Source organism: Typopeltis vanoorti, chromosome 13 (assembly GCF_054136105.1).
Source record: "Typopeltis vanoorti isolate ZY-2024b chromosome 13, IOZ_Tvanoo_1.0, whole genome shotgun sequence".
NCBI lineage: Eukaryota > Metazoa > Arthropoda > Arachnida > Uropygi > Thelyphonidae > Typopeltis > Typopeltis vanoorti.
Genome location: NC_143561.1, coordinates 30,640,468 through 30,661,514, shown reverse-complemented (window position 1 = coordinate 30,661,514; position 21,047 = coordinate 30,640,468). Strand labels below are relative to the sequence as shown.

At 35.8% G+C, this 21,047-nt stretch overlaps 1 protein-coding gene across 2 annotated transcripts in view; it reads left to right on the top strand.

Moving 5' to 3' along the window:
• The window catches only part of REG (proteasome regulator gamma), a 146,419-nt gene that overhangs the window by 75,305 nt on the left and 50,067 nt on the right, over positions 1 to 21,047 (top strand). For both annotated transcript variants that reach the window (XM_090402845.1, XM_090402846.1), the window contains exon 6: positions 10,640 to 10,773. In XM_090402845.1, coding sequence (XP_090258971.1) covers positions 10,640 to 10,773 — 134 coding nt within the window. The remainder of the gene's footprint in view (positions 1 to 10,639; positions 10,774 to 21,047) is intronic.

The window sequence follows — 21,047 nt, the reverse complement described above, 5'->3', positions numbered from 1 at the left end:
GTGTATCCAGAGCATGGTCTGCAAGACCAGTGTGGCTGTACTTGTGAAAATGGATGTAGTTCTTGTGTTCCGAAATTCTGATATTCGCTGTCCTGCCTGTTTGGCCAAAGTAAGACAGTTTACAGCTGCAAGGGACCTGGTACACACTAGGTAGGTCTAGGGGAAGTGGTTGGTCTTTAGTGGAGTGGGCATCTTTTTTTTAAGATTTTGGTAATTTTTTCTGAGGTTCTTCGGATGTAGGGAATGATGATGGATTTAGAGTAATCCTTGTTGGGGAGAGGGGGGGGGGTTGTGGTTTGTTGGTATCAATATTTTTTGGATTTTTTTTTGGGGGGGGGGAGTAGCCATTGGCTGAGCATGTGTTGAGGATGTGATTTAGTTGAGTGTTTAGGACCTTGTTGTTAGAACAGATTAGTTTAGCCCTGTTGTATAGTGTTTTCACCACTCCATATTGTTGTGTGTGTGTGGGGGGGGTGAATGTACCTGTCTGTATGGTTGGGTTTTCGATAAACTGAGAAAACCAAGGTTCCATCAGGATGGCGGGTGACTAGTGTGTCTAGGAAAGGGAGGCTGTTGTTTTCCTCTTTTTCCAGGGTGAACTTTGGTAATTTTTTCTGAGGTTCTTCGGATGTAGGGAATGATGATGGATTTAGAGTAATCCTTGTTGGGGAGAGGGGGGGGGGGTTGTGGTTTGTTGGTATCAATATTTTTTGGATTTTTTTGGGGGGGGGGGGGGAGTAGCCATTGGCTGAGCATGTGTTGAGGATGTGATTTAGTTGAGTGTTTAGGACCTTGTTGTTAGAACAGATTAGTTTAGCCCTGTTGTATAGTGTTTTCACCACTCCATATTGTTGTGTGTGTGTGGGGGGGGGTGTGAATGTACCTGTCTGTATGGTTGGGTTTTCAATAAACTGAGAAAACCAAGGTTCCATCAGGATGGCGGGTGACTAGTGTGTCTAGGAAAGGGAGGCTGTTGTTTTCCTCTTTTTCCAGGGTGAACTTGATTCTGGTGTTCGTTGTTTAAGTGTGTTAAGAAGGAGAGGAGTGTATCAGAGCCATGTGGCCAAATAGCAAACACATAATCAATGTAGCGAAGCCATATGGTTGGTTTTTGTGGGGCACAGGCTAAGGCTTTTTCTTCAAAGTTCTCTATAAAAAAATTGGCCAAGGGTGGGGAGAGTGGTGAATCCATGGCTGTCTCCTCTCTTTGTGTTTAGAATTTTCCTTGCCAAACGAAATAGCCTGAGTCCATTGTGAACTGAAATAGGGCTGAGATATCAGGAGAAAATTTAGCTTGGATTAGCTCTAAAGTTTCCTTGAGTGGGACATTTGTGAATAAGGAGGAGATGCCAAAGCTGATTATTATGTCAATATGTTGTAGTGTAAGGTTTTCTGTGCTGGCTATGAATTGGGCTGAGTTTTTTGATGTGTGATGGTGTGCTGCCAGTATAGTGTGAGAGCGCTTTGGCCAAATGTTTAGCTACTTTGTATGTGGGGGAATCAGTGCCATCCACTATGGGACGTAATGGCACATTTTCTTTATCTATTTTTGGGAGTCCATAAATACGGGGGGGGGGGGGGGTATAGAGTTTAAACGGCTTTAATCTATTGGTAACTTCTACAGGCCAAGAAGTGACTTTCTTAAGGAGCCTGTGAAGTTTTCTGATTTGTGACTTGGTGGGATTTTATTCGATAGTCGTCATCATCATCATCAAATTCCTGCCATGTACCCTCAAGGGGTGTACAGGATATGACAGTTCTACATGAAAAAATTACATCATTACTAACTTCCTATCTACAATTTCCCTCCAAATCAGTCTGTTACTTGTCAAGACTCCAACATTATCAGATCTTATATTCTATCGTCTAAGGCACTTTGTACAGTATCAATCCACCTATATCTTGGTCTTCCTCTGGTTCGTTTTCCTGCCAACTGGCAGAGAACACTTGTTTTGCTAATCTTTCCTCTCCCATTCTATTTAAGTGACCATACCATCTGAGATTAGCTCTGCTAACGCATTCCTGGATGCTGACAATGTCAAGTTCTTTCCTAATATCCTCATTTTTAATATGATATTGCCATTGATGCCATCTGTTCACGCCTCTAATCTTTCTCAGGACTCTCATATCTGCAGTCTCTAGTCTATGGTCAAGTGTTTTACTTCTGACCCAGCTCTCAGATCCATAAGTTAAAATTGGTTTGAACACAGTCTTGCATACAGCTAATTTAGTGTTTCCGACTAATTTCTTTCTTATTCCATATGAATTTATTCAATTGACTTCCCACGATACCAGCTTTGCTGATTCTGTCGTCTATTTCTATATTTAGTTGACCATCTTCAGTAAAAATTGTGCCTAAGTAGCTGAAATGTTTTACTTGTTCCACAGGTTCTCCATTCACAACACAGTTGACATTTTCAATGATTCTGCCTATTTTCATGTCTTTGTCTTTTTATTGCTGACCTTCATACCATATCTATTACAACAGCTATTCAATGTAGTCAGAGAATCTTGCAGACTTGTAGCGGATTTATTTAGAAGTATAACATCATCCGCATAAAGCAAAGAGCTGACATTAACATCTCCAATTTTGATATCAGGTTTAATACCACATTCCTTCATAATGTGATCCATATATATAATGAATAACAGAGGGGATAATGTACATCCTTGTCTCACACCAGATTTAACATTAAACCATCTTCCTGTACTTCCTTCAATTCTAACTGCTGACTCACAACTCAAATAAAGACTAAGTATTGCTTGATATAATGCACCATTGACACCATATAACTGCAGCGTATTGAATAGCTTCTCTCTTGGCACCTTGTCATATGCCTTTTCCAAATCGACAAAACTTAAATACAGATCTTTGTTATAATTCCCATGCTTTCTCGACTATTTGTCGTAAGTGAAGATCTGATCCTGACAGCCTCTATTTGGCCTGAATCCAGCTTGTTCTTCACCAAGCTTTTCTTCCACAATTCTTCTCACCGTTTCTCAAGTATACTTGCATAGATCTTGCCAGGAACACTAAGTAGGGAAATACCTCTGTAATTCTCACATTCAGTTTTATTTCCCTTTTTATATATGGGTACTATGAGAGCTCTACTCCAATCATCGGGAATTCGTCCCTCTGTCCAGGCTTTCTGAACTATGCAGTGCAACCACTGTAAGACTCTTATACCACCATACTTCAGCATTTCTGGTCGAATATCATCTACTCCTGCTGCCTTTCCACATTTCAAGCCTTTGATGGCTTTTTCTACTTCAAGTATGGATATGTATTCCTGACTGCATGCCTGGTTAGTGTTTTTTATCACTGTGCTGTCATCACTTGCTTGTTTCATTTAGCAGTTTTTCAAAGTAATTACTGCATACTTCAAGGATATCTTTTTCTCCTGTTTTCATTTCACCTTTATCATCTCTAATTCCTTTTACAGCACTCTTTCCTCCATTCCTAAGCTTCTTCAACAACCTCCAGAATATTTTGCCACCTTCTTGATATTTATTTTCTATATTCTTGCCAAAGTCCTCCCATGACTTTTGTTTAGCTAGTTTTACACACTGTTTAGCTTTCTTACATTTGTTTCTGTATTCTGTAAGAGTAAAAGCTGACTTATTTGCCAGGAACTTTTGATATGCTTTCTTCTTTTCCTTCACTGCCTCTTTAACTTTCCTGTGTCCACCCAGGGAGTTCTGATTTTTTTATCTTTGCACACAACCTCACCACATGCCTCTCTGGCAGAATCAATCAATGTTTCCTTCAAGTTTGCCACTGAATCTCCAAGGTTTGATTCCTGTTCTCAAACTCTTTCATTTTCTTTTCAATAATATTTCTGTATTTTAGTCTACAGTTTACATCTGAGAGCTGCTCAACTTTTATTCGCTTTAAAACTTTCTTACATGTTATTCTTTTCAATATGAAATTCAATTTTATCCTGCTCAAGACTAAATAGTGATCACTTCCAATTTCAAATCCTCTGTACACTCTGGTGTCCTGCACCAGGGAGAAAACATCACTATCAACAATAACATAGTCAATGAGACTTTTCTTATTCCTAGCCTCTTCTCTCCATGTGAATTTGTGCACATTTTTATGTTGGAACATGGTGTTAGTAATAACCAGTCCATGTCCTGAGCAGAAATCCAACAGATATTTGCCATTATTATTAGCTTTGCTCTTTTCTCCAAATTTTCCCAAAATATTTTTGTATGTCTCACAATCATTTCCTACTCTGCTATTTAGATCTCCAACCAGGACCAACTTTTCATTGTGTCAGTTGCTTTTTCTAAAGCCTCAAAAAATTCCTCCACTTCTACCTTAGTAGAACCTTCTGTGGGACCATAGGCACAAATAAGTCTCATTGTCCAGTTCCCCATTCTCATATTTGCCCACATTACTCTACTTGAGACTGACTGCCATTCAAGAAGATTAGCCTCGTATTTTGTGTTGAATACTATGGCTACTCCTTCTTTTCCTTGATTGTTATTGCCTGAATATAACATTTTGTATTTATTGCGCAGAAAGATCTCACCAGTTTTGGTCTTTTTTGTTTCAGTCACCCCTATTATGTCGATCTGGTACTTATCTAATTCCTCAGCTAGCTCCATTTCTTTGCCATTCAGGTTTCTTACGTTAATAGTACCGATCTTTAACTCTGGTGATGTTGAGTTGGGGTTTGTTTTCAGATTTGTTCCAGTAGCTGACTTTTCGCTGTTCGCCCTGGTTCCCTGGCGAAAACAACGGGGGCCTTGTTTAACCTGGCGACGCCCCAGCCGGCATGAAATTTTGTCATGTTGTACCGTCATTTTTTATTTTGGTTTAACCAATAAGAATACAATTTGATCGGCTAAATCCCAAATTGCCAGCCCATTCTCGTTCGTTCAGTATCAAAGTAGATACCCAACAGGGTGCACCACGAGAAGGTGAGGATTGGACATTAGGTCAGAAGCCCTGGTCAGTTCTCCGCATTCTTTTAAAGGCTATGTGGAGGTCTCCTCTCAGTTATACAGTAAGTAGCCCAATCTAATTGAAGAGCATTAAGCTTACCTATATAGTCCTTTTGGGTAAGTACTACTGTTGCATTTGCCTTATCCGCTTTGGTGATAACTATTTCTTTATTATTCCTCATTTCCTGCAGAGCTTCATATTCCTTGTTTGTTTTTCGTGGTCTTGCTTTGGAGAGGACACAAGCTACATGCAGTCTTACACTGTTGGCGATTTGATTCGGAAGGTGGCAGATTCCGCATTAGATCTGGATCATAATATCCTCACTAGGTATTTTTCTGAGAGCAATGCCGAAGTTGTGGCCACGTGTAAGCGGATTGAGTGTTTCAGGCTTCACGGTGACTGAAGAAAGGTTGATACGTTGTTGGTAGGAAGTTTTGGATTGACGGTAGAGTTCTTTTTTAATTTTTCGAATTTTTTGATCTGTCAACCTTGTATTTTTTCAAATTCTTTGTCTGCTGCGGTATATATGAGACATCATGTAAAATTGACCAATGCTCGTGATTTAAAGTGCACGGAAGCTTTTCTTCAAAAGCACGAATAGCTTTGTTAATGTCTGCTAAGAGAAACCACGTGACGGCGATTTGTTCCCGAAGCAAAGCTTAGCTGGCGTGGTTATAGATATGTAGAGCCTTTTGTGAAACAAAACGGTGCTTGAATTTTACACAATTTGGGATTACCTGATTATCCCGGCAGTGTTTTAGGAAAGTTAGACGATTTAATTGTCTCAATAACTTCAACTTCGTTTTACCGTATTGGCAGGCCTTCCGTGCGATGGCATCTCCGTGGATGATGGTAATTCTCGTAGGCAGGCTTATACGTTGGTTATGCATTACTAAATCACTTAAGGAATTGACAACGTAGATAAGAATATAAATTAAATTACACTTTAATAAATAGTTCCGATATTTGGCAAGTCATGTTGCCATCTTCAAAAGAAACGTATAAAAAAAAGGCACGTGCACGTAAGGCACTACAACACAGTAACTGAGAATGAAGTGATGAAGCTATTGTTCTCCTAAAAGTCCTGATGGTGCCCCCTAGCGGGCTAAGTAGGTGTTCTTGGCAGTTGGGCTGAAGGTCTGTTGATGTAAGCCTCTCAAATTTGGGGCAATCTCATACAATGATGGAACCTTGGTTTTCTCAGTTTATAGAAAACCCACCCATACAGGCAGGTACATTCACCAACAATCCCCCCCTCCACACACACACACACACACACACACACACACACAACAATATGGAGTGGTGAAAATACTATACAACAGGGCTAAACTAATCTGTTCTAACGACAAGGTCCTAAAGACTGAACTAAATCACATCCTCAACATTTTTTCAGCCAATGGCTACCTCCCCCAAAAAACCCAAAAAATATTGAAACCAACAAACCACAACCTCCCCTCCCCAACAAGGATTACTCTAAATCCATCACCATTCCCTACATCCGAGGCACCTCGGAAAAAATTACCAAAATCTTAAAAAAAAAACATGACGACCTCCTGTTACAGACCATACAGAAAATTGGCATCCCCTATCCGCTCCACTAAAGACCAACCACTTCCCCTAGACCTACCTGGTGTATACCAGGTCCCTTGCAGCCGTAAACTGTCTTACTTTGGCCAAACATTCAGGACAGTAAATATCAGAATTTTGGAGCACAAGGACTGCATCCATTTTCATAAGTACAGCCACTCTGGTCTTGTAGACCATGCTCTGGATACACGCCACAGAATGAGGTGGAAGAAAGCTACAGTAATACACCATAGCAAATACAAATTCAAAAGACTATTCATGGAATCAGCCTCAGCCCTAAGAAACTCTCCAAACCTCAACAAATTTGATTGTATGAGACTGCCCCAAATTTGGGAGGCTTACATCAGCAGACCTTCAGCCTAACGGCCAAGAACGCCTACTTAGTCCGCTAGGGGAACACGGACACCATCAGGACTTTTAGGAGAACAATAGCTTCATCACTTCATTCTCAGTTACTGTGCTGTAGTTCAGTTTTTGTAAGTTCCTTTTGAAGATGGCAACGTGACGTTGTTGAAATATCGGAAATATTTATTAAAGTGTAATTTAATTTATATTCTTATCTATGTTGTCAATTTCTTTAGTGATTTAGTAGTACTAGTAAACAGTAATCATATTCTTCACATGGTTCATGTGCATTTGTTTTCGTATATGCAATAGCGAATATGAATAGCAATTCATGTTCTCTATTGCATATTCTCTATGTTTTCCAGGACTGTTAATCTAAAACAGCCACAGTTTTTTAAATTAGGTTGATTGTAGATCAGGTTGGCAAAGGTAGGCAGCAAAACACACACAGTATGGCCCTCAAGCCTGATCAGACCCACCACCTGTATTGTGTGAATCGAAATTTGTTGCAGAATCATGAAATTGCTGTTTCCATATCCATAGAGGATTAACAATCTAAGTCAGCCATGCCTATTTGTATGTATTGTCTATAGCTGTTTTTATGCTGCATATATAGTTGTGGTAGTGACTGTGTGTTGCACTCTGATGCCACTCACGCTCAGTGCTAACTTGACATTGTTTTGAGTGCCACTTGTTTATCAGTTTTCCTCAGTTTTACCTTTTTGCTTGCAAAGACTAAATTACTGTATGAATCCTGAGAAAAAAGTTTTGACAATCCCTGTTTTAGTTTCACAAATTTTATTGAAGATACAAGATTTTATGGACCGTTTCTGATTTAACTGAACTAATTGTCTGAATTCAGGCTGAAAAGATTTTACCCTGGTGGAATGGAGTGGATGGATGTTGATCCAAGAACGTGGATGCTTCATAACCTTAAATGAATCATTGCTAATCCAGTATTACAATTTGCTCTTATCTGACAAACTTCTTCCATGAAGTAGGATTTTGTTTTAAGAAATTGAAATATAATAAGGCTTTTATTCTTGCTACTGTTAGGAAAAACAAATTTAATATTTTTAATTATTAGAATTTGATACATTTGTGTAATTGTTACTCTGAATTAACATGGATAGTGGTTTAGATGTTAAGCCTAAAAGATGAATTATTATACATTTCATTGATCTAACTTTTTGCTAAAATATGTTAGCACTTACTGATCTCTGCAAATCAGTATTTGTTTAATACTTAATGTACTTTCTTAAATATGCTGTAGAAATGCTATAACTTACACCGATCTGCACTTGTAGTGTGTTCACTTTTTGGCATTTTTCACTAATGGGGGCGGGTGATGAGTACTCCTCTAGCTTTTCTTCACTAATGAAATCATTGTTGTATCATAAAAGTGATTATTGCCGTAGAGGAAAACATTTTTATCATCATCAAATTCCGGCCATGTACCCTCAAGGGGTGTACACGATATGATAGTACTACATGAAAAATTTACATCATTACTAACTTCCTATCTACAATTTTTCTCCAGATCAGTCTGTTACTTGTCAAGACTCCAACATTATCAGATCTTATATTTCTGTCATCTAAGGCACTTTGTACCCTATCAAACCACCTATATTTTGGTCTTCCTCTGGGTCGTTTTCCTGCCAACCTTGAACAATCTTTCCTCGCCCATTCTGTTTAAATGACCATATCACCTGAGATTAGCTCTGCTTACACATTCCTGGATGCTGACAATGTCAAGTTCTTTCCTAATATCCTCATTTTTAATATGATATTGCCATTGATGCCATCTGTTCATGCCTCTAATCTTTCTCAGGACTCTCATATCTGCAGTCGCTAGTCTTTGGTCAAGTGTTTTACTTCTGACCCAGCTCTCAGATCCATAAGTTAAAACTGGTTTGAACACTGTCTTGTATACAGCTAATTAGTGTTCCGACTAATTTCTCTCTTATTTCATATGAATTTATTCAGTTGACTTCCTACTATACCAGCTTTATTGATTCTGTTGTCTGTTTCCATATTTAATTTACCATCTTCACTAAAAATCGTGCCAATGTAGGTGAAATGGTTTACTTGTTCCACATGTTCTCCATTCACAATGCAGTTGACATTTTCTACGATTCTGCCTATTTTCATTGTCTTTTGTCTTTTTATTGCTGACCATAATACCATATCTATTACAATTATTCAATTTAGTCAAGGAATCTTGCAGACTTGTAGTAATTGCTTCCAATTTCAAATCCTCTGTACATTCTGGTGTCCTGCACAAGAGAGAAAGCATCACTCTCAACAATAACATAGTCAATGAGACTTTTGTTTCTTGCCTCTTCTCTCCATGTGAATTTGTGCACATTTTTATGTTGGAACATGGTGTTAGTAATAACCAGTCCATGTCCTGAGCAGAAATCCAAATATTTGCCATTATTATTAGCTTTGCTCTTTTCTCCAAATTTTCCCAAAATATTTTTGTATGTCTGACAATCATTTCCTACTCTGCTATTTAGATCCCCAACAATGACCAACTTTTCCTTTTTCATTGTGTCAGATGCTTTCTCTAAAACATTAAATTCCTCCACTTCTACCTTAGTAGAACCTTCTGTGGGACCATAGACACAAATAAGTCTCATTGTCCAGTTCCCCATTCTGATATTTGCCCACATCACTCTACTTGAGACTGCCTGCCATTCAAAAAGATTAGCCTCGTATTTAGTGTTGAATACAATGGCTACTTCTTCTTTTCCTTGATTGTCATTGCCTGAATATAACATTTTTATTTATTGCTCAGAAAGATCTCACTAGTTTTTGTCTTTTTTGTTTCAGTCACCCCTATTATGTCGATCTGGTACTTATCTAATTCCTCCACTAGCTTCATTTCTTTGCCATTCAGGCTTCTTATGTTGATAGTACCGATCTTTAACTCTGATGTTGAGTTTTTTTTTTCCAGATTTGTTCCAGTAGCTGACTTTTTGCTGTTTGCCCTGGTTCCCTGGCGAAAACAACAGGGGCCTTTGTTTAACTGGGCGACGACCCAGCCGGCATGAAATTTTGTCATGTTGTACCATCATTTTATAATTTGTTTTTAGCCAATAAGAATTACAATTTGTTCGGCTAAATCCCAAATTGCCAGCCCATCCTCGTTTGTTCAGTATCCAGGTAGATACCCAACAGGGTGCACCACAAGAAGGTGAGGATTGGACATTGGGTCAGAAACCCTGGTCGGTTCTCCGCATTTCTTTAAAGGCGATGTCGAGGTCTCCTCTCAGTTATACAGCTTTGACCCTTAAGCACCCCGAAAACATTTTTATTAACAAATTATCACGATCCAGAAGTAAAAGAGTAGCTCAGTTCTTTGATTGATGAAACTACCTCAGTTAGAATCCCATCTGGGATGCAAAGGACTGTTATCATAACTTTCAGTTGAAGGTGAATGAGCTGTCTCACATGGGGTGGCAGGGTTTAACCTTCCAGGATTTTGTATTTGTAATCCCACAAACATTCCAGAACACTGTGCTAGTAGAATTAATCATCCTATTGGAGTATTAATCATTAATTTCCAGTAAGCCAAGTTACTTGGTTTTGGTAGGGAATTGGTTGAGGAAGTAAAAGAATTTCCTCAAATATTACTTAGTAGTAGCTGTGTAGGTAAAAAAAAAAAAAAAAAAAAAAACCAATATTGCTGCGATATGTTTAGATAACAGACCATAATTATAATTTTTTTTTTTTATCCTGTTGTAGATGAATTTTATGGTATATCCGGAACAAAAGTCCTTCTTTTACCTAATGGTACTGTCCCATGTAATAAACACATCGCAGATATTGTTGAAGTTGTAAAGCCTCGTATTCAGCAGCTAGTAGATGATACAAATGTGGTAGGTGATTAGTATTATTTTAAAGAATTAGTATTTATATTTCAGAATTTGAGATAATTTTGTTGCTGCAAAGGATTGATTACTTTGTAACATATTTTTAGGACATTTATTTGAATCTGACTTTTTTGTGCATGTTTGTGAGGCATAACCTCAATTTATCAACTGGTTGATAACCTTGCAAAGATAATTCACTTTCTAGTTTTCACTAGACATGTATTCACAAATTTGAAATGTTAATAATGCAAAAAAAAAAGTGTAATGATGCTTGATTGTTAGTCAGTTTCGCTTTCTAATAAGTGAAGATTACAGTTTAAGAATTTTCAGTAACTAAATTGCTTACTTCAAGAGCTAAACAGTGCTGAATTGTACGCTTTTGTCTGACCTATTTAGTTCTGTTTGGTCTCTAGAGCAGAGTTTCTGAATTATGTAAAAAAAAAAAAAAAAAAAAAAAAAAAAATTAATTAATTATAAATGTTAAAAAATATATCCTTAGCTCACCCATGGTACAAAATGTACTGTAGCTTTGCAAATAATCACCATGAGAATTTTTTGGATGTTTCAGTGGAGTTTGGAAATGTTAGATGTCACATAACTCACTAACTGAAATTTGGATCACCTAATGTATTTTGAAGTACTGAATCTACATCTGTAATCTGAAGAATTCCATCTTGTAAGGATTTCTTTTATACATGTATGCTTTCATGGGTTTAAGAATATATTATCATGAATTCAGTAATATTAGTAAAATTTGAAGTTGGTCTCATCACTTAATTGCCTTTTGTAGCAGTAGTAGTATACACAAATTCGAATCTGTACCTCAAGCAATGTAAACACTTCAGTTTTCATTTGCACTTGCATATTTGAATCTCTCATTTCATTATTGTCAGCTTAAAAACTAAGGCAGGCTTAGGAAACAAACACTGCCTGCTTTTGTTATTGTGTTTAACAACTATTAAGCAATGATGCATCACTTGCCTAATTCATATGCTCACTAAGAGAGAACCAAAATAAAAAATGATTCATTACTATTGCATCTTGAAGTTTACAGGCAGTCCCTGACTTACATAAATTCAGACTTAATGTAAATTATCCTGAAAGGGCTATGAAATAAATTCATTACCATGCTTATGTCACTTGTGCATTTGTATTGATACTGTCATAATTTTAGTGTTCACATGCATTGGGGTAGAGTACAGTTATTACTGAAAAAAGGAACAGAAGTGGGTAAAAAAGTAAACCTATGAACATGTCAAAAATTTATCTAAATGCAAAAATTATTAAAAAAAAAAAAAAAATCTGCTACTTACCAAATTAACTTCTTAAATTCTGTACCAGGTGCATAAAATATTCTTATGCATATTTAGGAGTTTTCAATCGTCATTTGCATTGTGGCAGTGATTAAAAACATCTTTAAGATATTCTCCTTGCTATATTCCCTTAGTTATACCTGTAAAGACATTTTTAACATTGATATGGAGGCAGACAAAGCAATTGGAGGATAGATCATGGTCTTAATAAGACCAAAGAGAAATAGATGATGCTTATCAAGAGCTTTTATGAAGAAAATCTGCTGTTCAATCATCTCTTGATAAATTTCATATGGAAGGGTGAGCACAATCAAATTAAGCATTTAGTTCCTCATACTATTTATAAATAGTAAAATGAAATGAAAAAATGCACCCACAAAATGAAGTGTACTTCATTTTGTGGGTGCAATGTATAACAACTATTGGAGAGAATCTTTAAAGCATGTTAATGCATTACTGCATACATGTATACACATAAGCAACAGGGTGTAATTAATGGGTGTGGAGGAGGTTAAATCTGATTTATGTGAAGTTTGCAGAACGTAACTTATGTAAGTTGGACTGCTCGTAATTTGACTCAAATCTGGTAGAAAAGGCCAATCCTGTGACTTGGAATGGCGATGATTTTGAGAGAACCAAAATGTCATGCAATTATTACATAACTAATATATATGGATTTACTATAAAAACAAAAATTTGATATTTCATCCTAACTTAAAATCTGCCATAAAACCATTTAATTCACTTGATCTTCCAATACCTGTTCTACCAGTGTTGATAGGAAGTCATCATTAGGTAAAAGCATTTTAGGTTCAACGTGATTGAATGGAAAAGAAATAAATTATCTTGCTAGAGATTTGAACTTTATTATTTGATACCTCCAGGGAGTCCAAAGACTCATCAAGGTGGGGCACCTGCTCTACAAGTGTCTCCACTCAATCAAACTGACTGCAACTACACCAACGCCATCTTCTGCCTACCACCACTAGTATTTCCACAGACAATCGCATACATCCATGTCCACTGTGGGATTCGAACCCGCAGCCTTTTAGCTGGAGAGCGGAAATGCTAATCACTTGGCCAACCAACCAGGTTTGCATTTATGAACTTCATTACTCTCAAAACAAATTTCTATCTTTGCAAATGGAAACAAAATCCAGTCTTCAATGTGTTGAGAAAAAGAATAGAATTTGTTATTGCAGTAAGGCATTTTGAGAGTAATGAAGTTCATAACTGAAAGATTGGTCTTCAATGGTTGGACTCTTCTAAAAACAAGCTTAAAAGCAGTTTAGTAATCATGCTTCTTACAAATACGAAGTAAGCGTTTGACTGTTAAAACTGATGGGCAGAAGTAATAAGGCACCAGGACTACTATGGGAATATATTGTAATATAAAAGTAATTGCATTATTGCTGAATGTCCAAGTAGGATTTAAAAAACTTTGCTTCTAGTCTAACAGAACATGTCAAAAGAAAAATTTTAACATGATGACATAAATATGGAGATTCAATTACTTGTAGTACTGACAACAAGGAATGGTTTGCTATAGTAAATTTTCTTTTGCACAGCAGGGCTTTTCACCACATTATAATAATCATCTATATGTGCATTTCTCTATGCTCAAGAAGGATGCTAACAGATTCCTATTATCTGTGCCAAGTAAGCTAACTTGCATCATATGGTACTTATTACACATTCTGGATGTGCCAGTACATGGATCATCCTTACAAGAAATAGATAAGGGTTTGTGTAGTGCTTTTGCTTTTCAGACATATCTATTTTAAGGTTTTTGCTAGCCTGGTGGACAAGTGGTTAGCATATCTGCTCTCCAGTCAAAAGGCTGTGGGTTCGAATCCTGCCATGGATGTCTCTGAAAATGCTAGTGGTGGTGGTGGGCAGTAGATGGCATTGCTGTAGTTGGTGGATTCAGTGGCAGAGATGGAGAGTTGTAGAGTAGGCATCTTCCCCTCGATGAGTCTTTTGATTCCCTGGAGGTGTCACATAATAAGTTGGAGGCATGAAATAAATAATTCAAGAACACTCACTCTTCCTGAAACAACTTTTTTTTCCATACCACTTCATGTTCCTCCTAAGCAAGGGAATTTTCTTCTAGTCAGCATAAGATAATCTACCACTGATCATCCATGTCAAAGTGATTCAAATCTGAATAGTAGCAACTTTATCCACTCAGCCACCCATCCGCTTTATGTGTAATGCTCAGTGGTCTGTCACTGTCAAATAACATAGATTCGTATGTTGTATAGACCAATAAGTAATGCTGTGACACAGGTTAGTTACATTTTACTACTTGTGTCCCAACTGTTTTTGCTTGATGAAAAAGAACTGAGTTTACAAGAAGGAAATAATCTAAGCCTTATGAAAGCTCCTTGTATCCTAAATGGGATTCAAACAGTTTTTATCAAAGGATATAATTATTACTGAATGAGCTACAGATGCTCCCAAGGCTGGCATATCGGCAGCATTTTATTATCTGACTTGGTAGCTATTGCCAAGATTTATTCTCAAATTTATCCATTTGGAGATGATAGCAAGGTACCCTTCACAAAGCCATATTTTTGTCAGTAAAACTTTCCTTTCTAGGTGATGAGGATAAGACTGGTGGAAGAGATGTGTGGTGTCTGAAGTCTGCGAGAATATCAGCTGATTCTGAGACTGGCTAAAATTCAAACATCTGCAGTTCATAAATTCATTTCCTTAATTCCCCCCCTCACAAATGTTTAACTTGGGCAAATACAATCACTATAGAAAAGTTGCAGTAGTTTCCTTGAATTGCAATCCTTGCACAACTGACTAACTATTGGCTTACATACTTAAGAAAACAGAAGCAGTGATGTGCCACCATGCTGAATTCATTTACTGTAACTTACACTTGAATTTTAAGAAATTGCCACTTTTACACATTGTTTCTGATTCATTGAAGTAACTGATTAATTAATATAAACATACAGTTTACATACAGCTATGTTTACATTAATTAATCAGTTACTTCACTGAATTGGAAACCATGTGTAAAAGTGGCAATTTCTTAAAATTCAAGTGCAAGTTACAGCAACTGAATTTAGCATGGTGACACATCACTACTTCTGTTTTCTTATTTCTGGTTCCACCAGTGGAAGCAAACTCCTGGGTGTGATGGAAGCTATTTGCATAATGTCTACAGAGTAAAGGATTGTATTTAAAAATTTATTTTGCTTTCCATTACTTTTTTTTTTTTTTTTTGAGCAACTGATACCAAACTTAGTTTATGGTCATTGCATTCCTATTCTTCGGAAATCTTTTACCAAAAGTATTATGAAGTATGATATATAATAAATATTGTATATTAGATGCTGGGTTATATTGTAGCAATATACATAAGTGTCTTATTATTCTAAATTGACAAGTTAATCAGCCACTTTTGCTCACATCACTGCTGAGTGTAAAAGTAATTTGTTGTAATTAACATATGTGGTTACATAATGTCTTTAGCAATAAATAATAATAAACACTAACTTTCTCCTACCATCTCTGGCAGGTGGTGATATATCTGCCCACTGCTCTTCCTTGGTGACTGAAGATACTAGCTCTCAGCATGCTATAAACTTCTTGAGATCTGCTCCATCTGCAGATTTCATTATTACTCTTGTTGCATGCTAGTATTTATATAATGTGGAGAGAGAGACTTTCTCATTCTGTTCTTGTTAAATTTTGCTTTTCATTTCATACAAAAAGTACATTGCAACAAGGAAAAAAAGGAAATATTACTAGATGAAAATCGATTAAATATCGAAGATGAAGGCATAATAGAAATGGCCAGAGTATTTTTCAAAATTGTATAACACACAAGCAGCACTTTTGGCAAGCCTCTCTCCTCCATTATATAAATTCTGGCATGCAACAGGAGTAATGAAACCTGGAGCTGTGGAATAGAATGGTGAAAAAATGAAAGCATTTCTTCATAAACATGAAGAAGAAGAAGGTATTGTATCCTGGAAATATGCATGTCTGAAATAGAACGAAAGATTTGAAAAATAAGCCCAGAGAACACTGGAATCAACTGAGAAAAATACAGAGAATTAGTCAGTTTGAAATGCTTTCAAATTATTCAGTTCAGTATTACACCCTGTGAACTAAATTGCAGATATAAAGTGATTATCAACAGTCAAAAATTAAATTATGTATATGAGTTATGGCAAATTACAATGCTACCAGCATTGTAATTGCAAACAAAATAGAGCAAGAATAAATGAACTACATTCAAATAAAGTAGAACTGTACATGGACTATGATAAAAACTAAAATGCATACTCTTGTTTACATAAAGTTTCCTTTCTGCTAATTTTTATAATTTAGGTTTTCATGAATCAGAATTTGCTAAAACATTCCAGCAGTACATTTGTGTGTGTGTAGGGGGAGATAATCCCGGGCATTGCTACTTCCTTCTCTAGCACACTCCTAATCATAGAATCACCACATTGCATCCCTTTTTCCATCCTTTTCTTCTTCCTTTACTTTGTATTTTGTTTCCTTTCTATCTACCATCTAACATTATAACACTCCTTTCTTGATTTCATTGCTCCTAGAACACATCACTATTTGTCATGTCATCTCATTTGCTTCCTCATTAGAAATTCCACTTACATTCAGCATCTTGTGCTCCTCCATTCTACTTAATTGGCATACATTTCTAATATATTCTTGTATTGCCATCTCCTTTTTTTTCTTTTTTTTTTATATATATATATAAACTACTCTGTTAACTCATTGCATATATCCTCCATCGAAAAAGATTGAAATTCTGATAACTTTCACACCCTCCATTGTTTATACTACACACATGTTTATCAGTGTATAGAAATTACTATACACACAAAAGCATATTCAGATTAGTAATTAAAATTTTATAAAATGCTAATTATAAATGTAAATGCTAAATCTTCGTAACAGTAGCCATGAACATGACTTGTGAGCGTGCGTATTCTTCAAAATTGTATTCATTGTTAAATCAGCGAATATTAACTCACAGGCAGTAGAAAACAAACTTTGTTTTCTTTCATACCTTATCATTTTACTCTAAAAATCAACTTAATAACAGGAAATAGAAGAATAATAATGGCTAGGTCAGTGGAATAGCACCATGCAATTACTGATACAAAAGTTATAATGCAGAAACACCATTTATGAGAAAGTGATTGGAGAGAATCTGTGAATGGGTTTGGGTGGCTTTCTGTTAAGTGGATTGCCCTCTACTAAGCATCCTAACAGAGGTTTTAAGCACACTACATATGAGATTAGTATTCTAATGTAGAGCAGGTTTTTTGTGATGTCTCACCCACAAAAGGTTTTGTAAACCTAATCGTATATTCATGATGGGGGTTTCCAAAGATTTCTTTCTTTTTTTTTTTTTTTTTTTAGTAATTATATATATATATATATATATATATATATATATTACGGAGTCCAGAAACTCTGCTCCAGAGACCAAACACGGAACCTTTTCAAACCACCTGAACTGAAACATCAAATCAAGTGATGAAATTCATCTTCCATCTAAAGACAATTGTAAACACCCATGCCCATGGTGGTTTTCAAACTCTCAGCTGTTATTTGGAGAGCAGATATGCTAACCATTTGGCCAATTGAGCCAGCAATTTATATATTGTTAGTGAGAAGTTGGTGTTCTCAAACAGAAGATAATGAATATGTTTGTCAGAAAAGGCTAGAGGCATCAGCCAACCCAAGAAGAGAAATCTGATCTGTGGGAATTGCGTAAAATGCACAACATACTTTCGAGACCACATAGTCAATAGTATTAGTTCTTCCACATAGCATTATAGTTTATTCAGATATGAATAGAGAAATTAATATAGAAATGTATGTATAAAAACAACTTGTGATACTGTCTGATAGCAAGATTATTAGACTCATAGAATTTAAGAGATTTGTGCTTTTTCACTATATTAATGTTTGATGTAGGAACCAAAGTTCCTGTATGAATATTAACATGGTAAAAAGAAAGGTTTGCTCTCTGAATGACTACACGAGGGTGTAGTCATTTAGCTTCATGTTCCCTTCTATTTTTATGACTAGTTTTTATTGCTGTTGACTGCAACCCAGTCAGTGCTGCATTTTTACTTATCTAGGTAGTTTGGGGAAGTCTGAATGTTAGTTGATTAGCCATACTGCCTTCCATGTTAATAATGCCACTTAAAATCTTGCTTGTTCAGGCAGTATGCTCAAAGATATTGGCATTGTTGTCAAATTTAATATAGCCTCCTTTTTCACTAATATCTTTATGAAGGAATCCTCAGAACTTATTCAGACTCTTCCCTTTGGTATATCTGTTTTATTCACCTTTACAGTGCACTTTATTTACTTTAGTATAAAATATAGTTAAATTAGGCCACAACCCTTCCATTACAATGCCAAGAAGAAGAAAGGCCGTAAAGCCCATGGCTAGAATGGGCAATCACTGGATGTGACTAAATTTCCCCAACTATATGACTACTCTGATCAAAAGTATTTATGGAGACCAGAGCATGATGCAGTGGGGAAGCTTTCCCAAATAATAAGCAATACTGGAATAGCCCAAAGAATTCATAAATATGACAGTAATCAATACAATCCTCTTTTCCTCTATATAGGAACATTTAATTGTTGAACACTTAAAGAAAAGGGAGACCTTACCATCTTACAGCAAGAACTAAAACATATTAAATGGGACATCATAGGTTTAAGTGAAGTACACAGGCAGGATGAACATTTAATAAAACTAAAAAATGGAGACTACTTATACTATTATGGGAAGACTAAAGGACAAACGAAGACTATCAGTATAATGATAGTCTTCCATTATACTTTCTTTAGTATAATGGAAGACTATAAGGAACACCTTATAGTCTTCCATTATACTAAAGGAAGACTAAGGTGTGTAATTGTTTTCTAATTAAGAAAACAATTACACATCTTATATAGAAGAATTTAATTATACAGATGAAAGAATAATAGAAAGTTACACTTAAAATCAGGATCATCCAAATATATGCTCCCGCCTCATCTCACACTGATGAAGAGATAGAAGCATTTTATGACTCATAGCAGCACACTCTAGATATAAAAAAAAAAAAAAAAAAAAAAAAGAGAGAGAGAGAGAAAAGAAATAGCAATCAAAACTTTACTATAGTAATGGGCGATTTTAACTCCAAAGTAGGTCATCCCATTCACCAAGTAGATACGATAGGACCATATATATATATGGTACAAGCAATAATTCAGGACTGGCTCTTACAGAATTCTTTATCAGTAACAAGCTTTATATTATGAATACATTTTTTAAGAAAGCCCTCAAAAGCAAATGGACATGGAGAAGTCCAAATGGAGAAATAAAAAATGAAATAGATTATATACTGTATAATGATAAAGAAATAGTTCAAGATACCTCAGTACTAAATCAAGTAAAATCAGGAAGTGACCACAGACTGGTCAGAGCCATAATTAAAATATTCCCCAAATTGGAAATAATGAAATGGCTAAACAACAAAAAATCAAGAAGTTTGACTTAAAACCTATTGAAAACAAGGATTACGAAGAAAAACTCTATCAAAAACTAGACTTAATAAATATATTTGAAGAAGACATAAATAAAATAAGCAAAAACCTAACGGAAGTAATAATCTCAGCAGCCAGTGAATTCAAAAGGAACAAAAAGACCATAAATTTTCAGAGGAAACCTTACAACTAATAAAAAAAGAGACAAAATATGAAACAAGACAAAAACTTAATTTCAAAAATAGAATATTCAGAACTATGTAAAACAATAAGGAAAAAGATGAGAAATGAAATAAGATCTTATAACACTAAAAAAAAAAAAAAGAAACAATTGAAAACAATAAAAATATGAAAATGCTAAAACATTTATCAGTTGGTAAAAGTCAAATAACTGTAATAAAAGATAAGAATGGAACTACAATAAAGAACCAAGAACAAATCTTAAGCAGGCTAGAAGAATTTTATAAAGTACTCTATAGTGATCCTTTAATAGATAAATCAAATATAGTCTTCTCCATCGCATATGGAATTCATCCTCCCCATTCACTTCAGATGAAATAAAACAAGCATTAAAACAAATGGAAAATATCCTGATGAAAAATTAATTCACATAGAATTAAATGGGGAGGAAACAATATACCATATTTTTCGTTAGATGATGCGCACCCACAACATTTTCATCACTCCTTTTGATGTATAGATAATGTGCATGCACCAACTAGCAGTAGAGTTAGGAAGTACAGACAGAGGACGGAGGAATTCTTTATAGGCATGTGCATTGCTAGTAATCATTCTCTTGTAACTAGTTGCATTGTTATTAGATCTGAATTACCCACGGAAGACAGAAATACTTCTTGGAGAAAATCCTATACAGTGCAGTTCAAGCTTGACGTGGTAGAAGTAGAAAAGGAAATCGTGAAGCTGGTAGATTGTTCAGTGTTCGTGAATTGCGAAAGGCTGAAACAGTCTTTAAATGTTTACATACGAGGAAACGTGCTATGAGATTTAGAAGGGAAGGTGCTTGTGGCCAACCATAGGAAAAAAAACTTTTATTGGGTTGTTAGTGAAAGAGCTAAAGATATGAGAATATCTACTGTCCGTGTGTTGCAGGAATCGAAAAGAATTGCGCTTAACGATTTTTTGGATTTGAATAGTGTAATGTTCAATAAATATTAAGTAATACTTCTACCTTAGTTTTGTTATTACATTTGATTTACCTCTCATACCTTTCAAATCTATACTTCGCCTGTTCATTTTTAGTGAATTTAAGACTTTTTTGCATAAATAACGCTCATTTTATCTAGCAAAAATACAGTAATTCACCATGTCACAAACTTACTAAATCTGTCTAGAAGAGGGGAAGATACTAGAAAATTGGAAAAATGCTACTCTGATACTGTTATTTAAAAAAGGGGACAA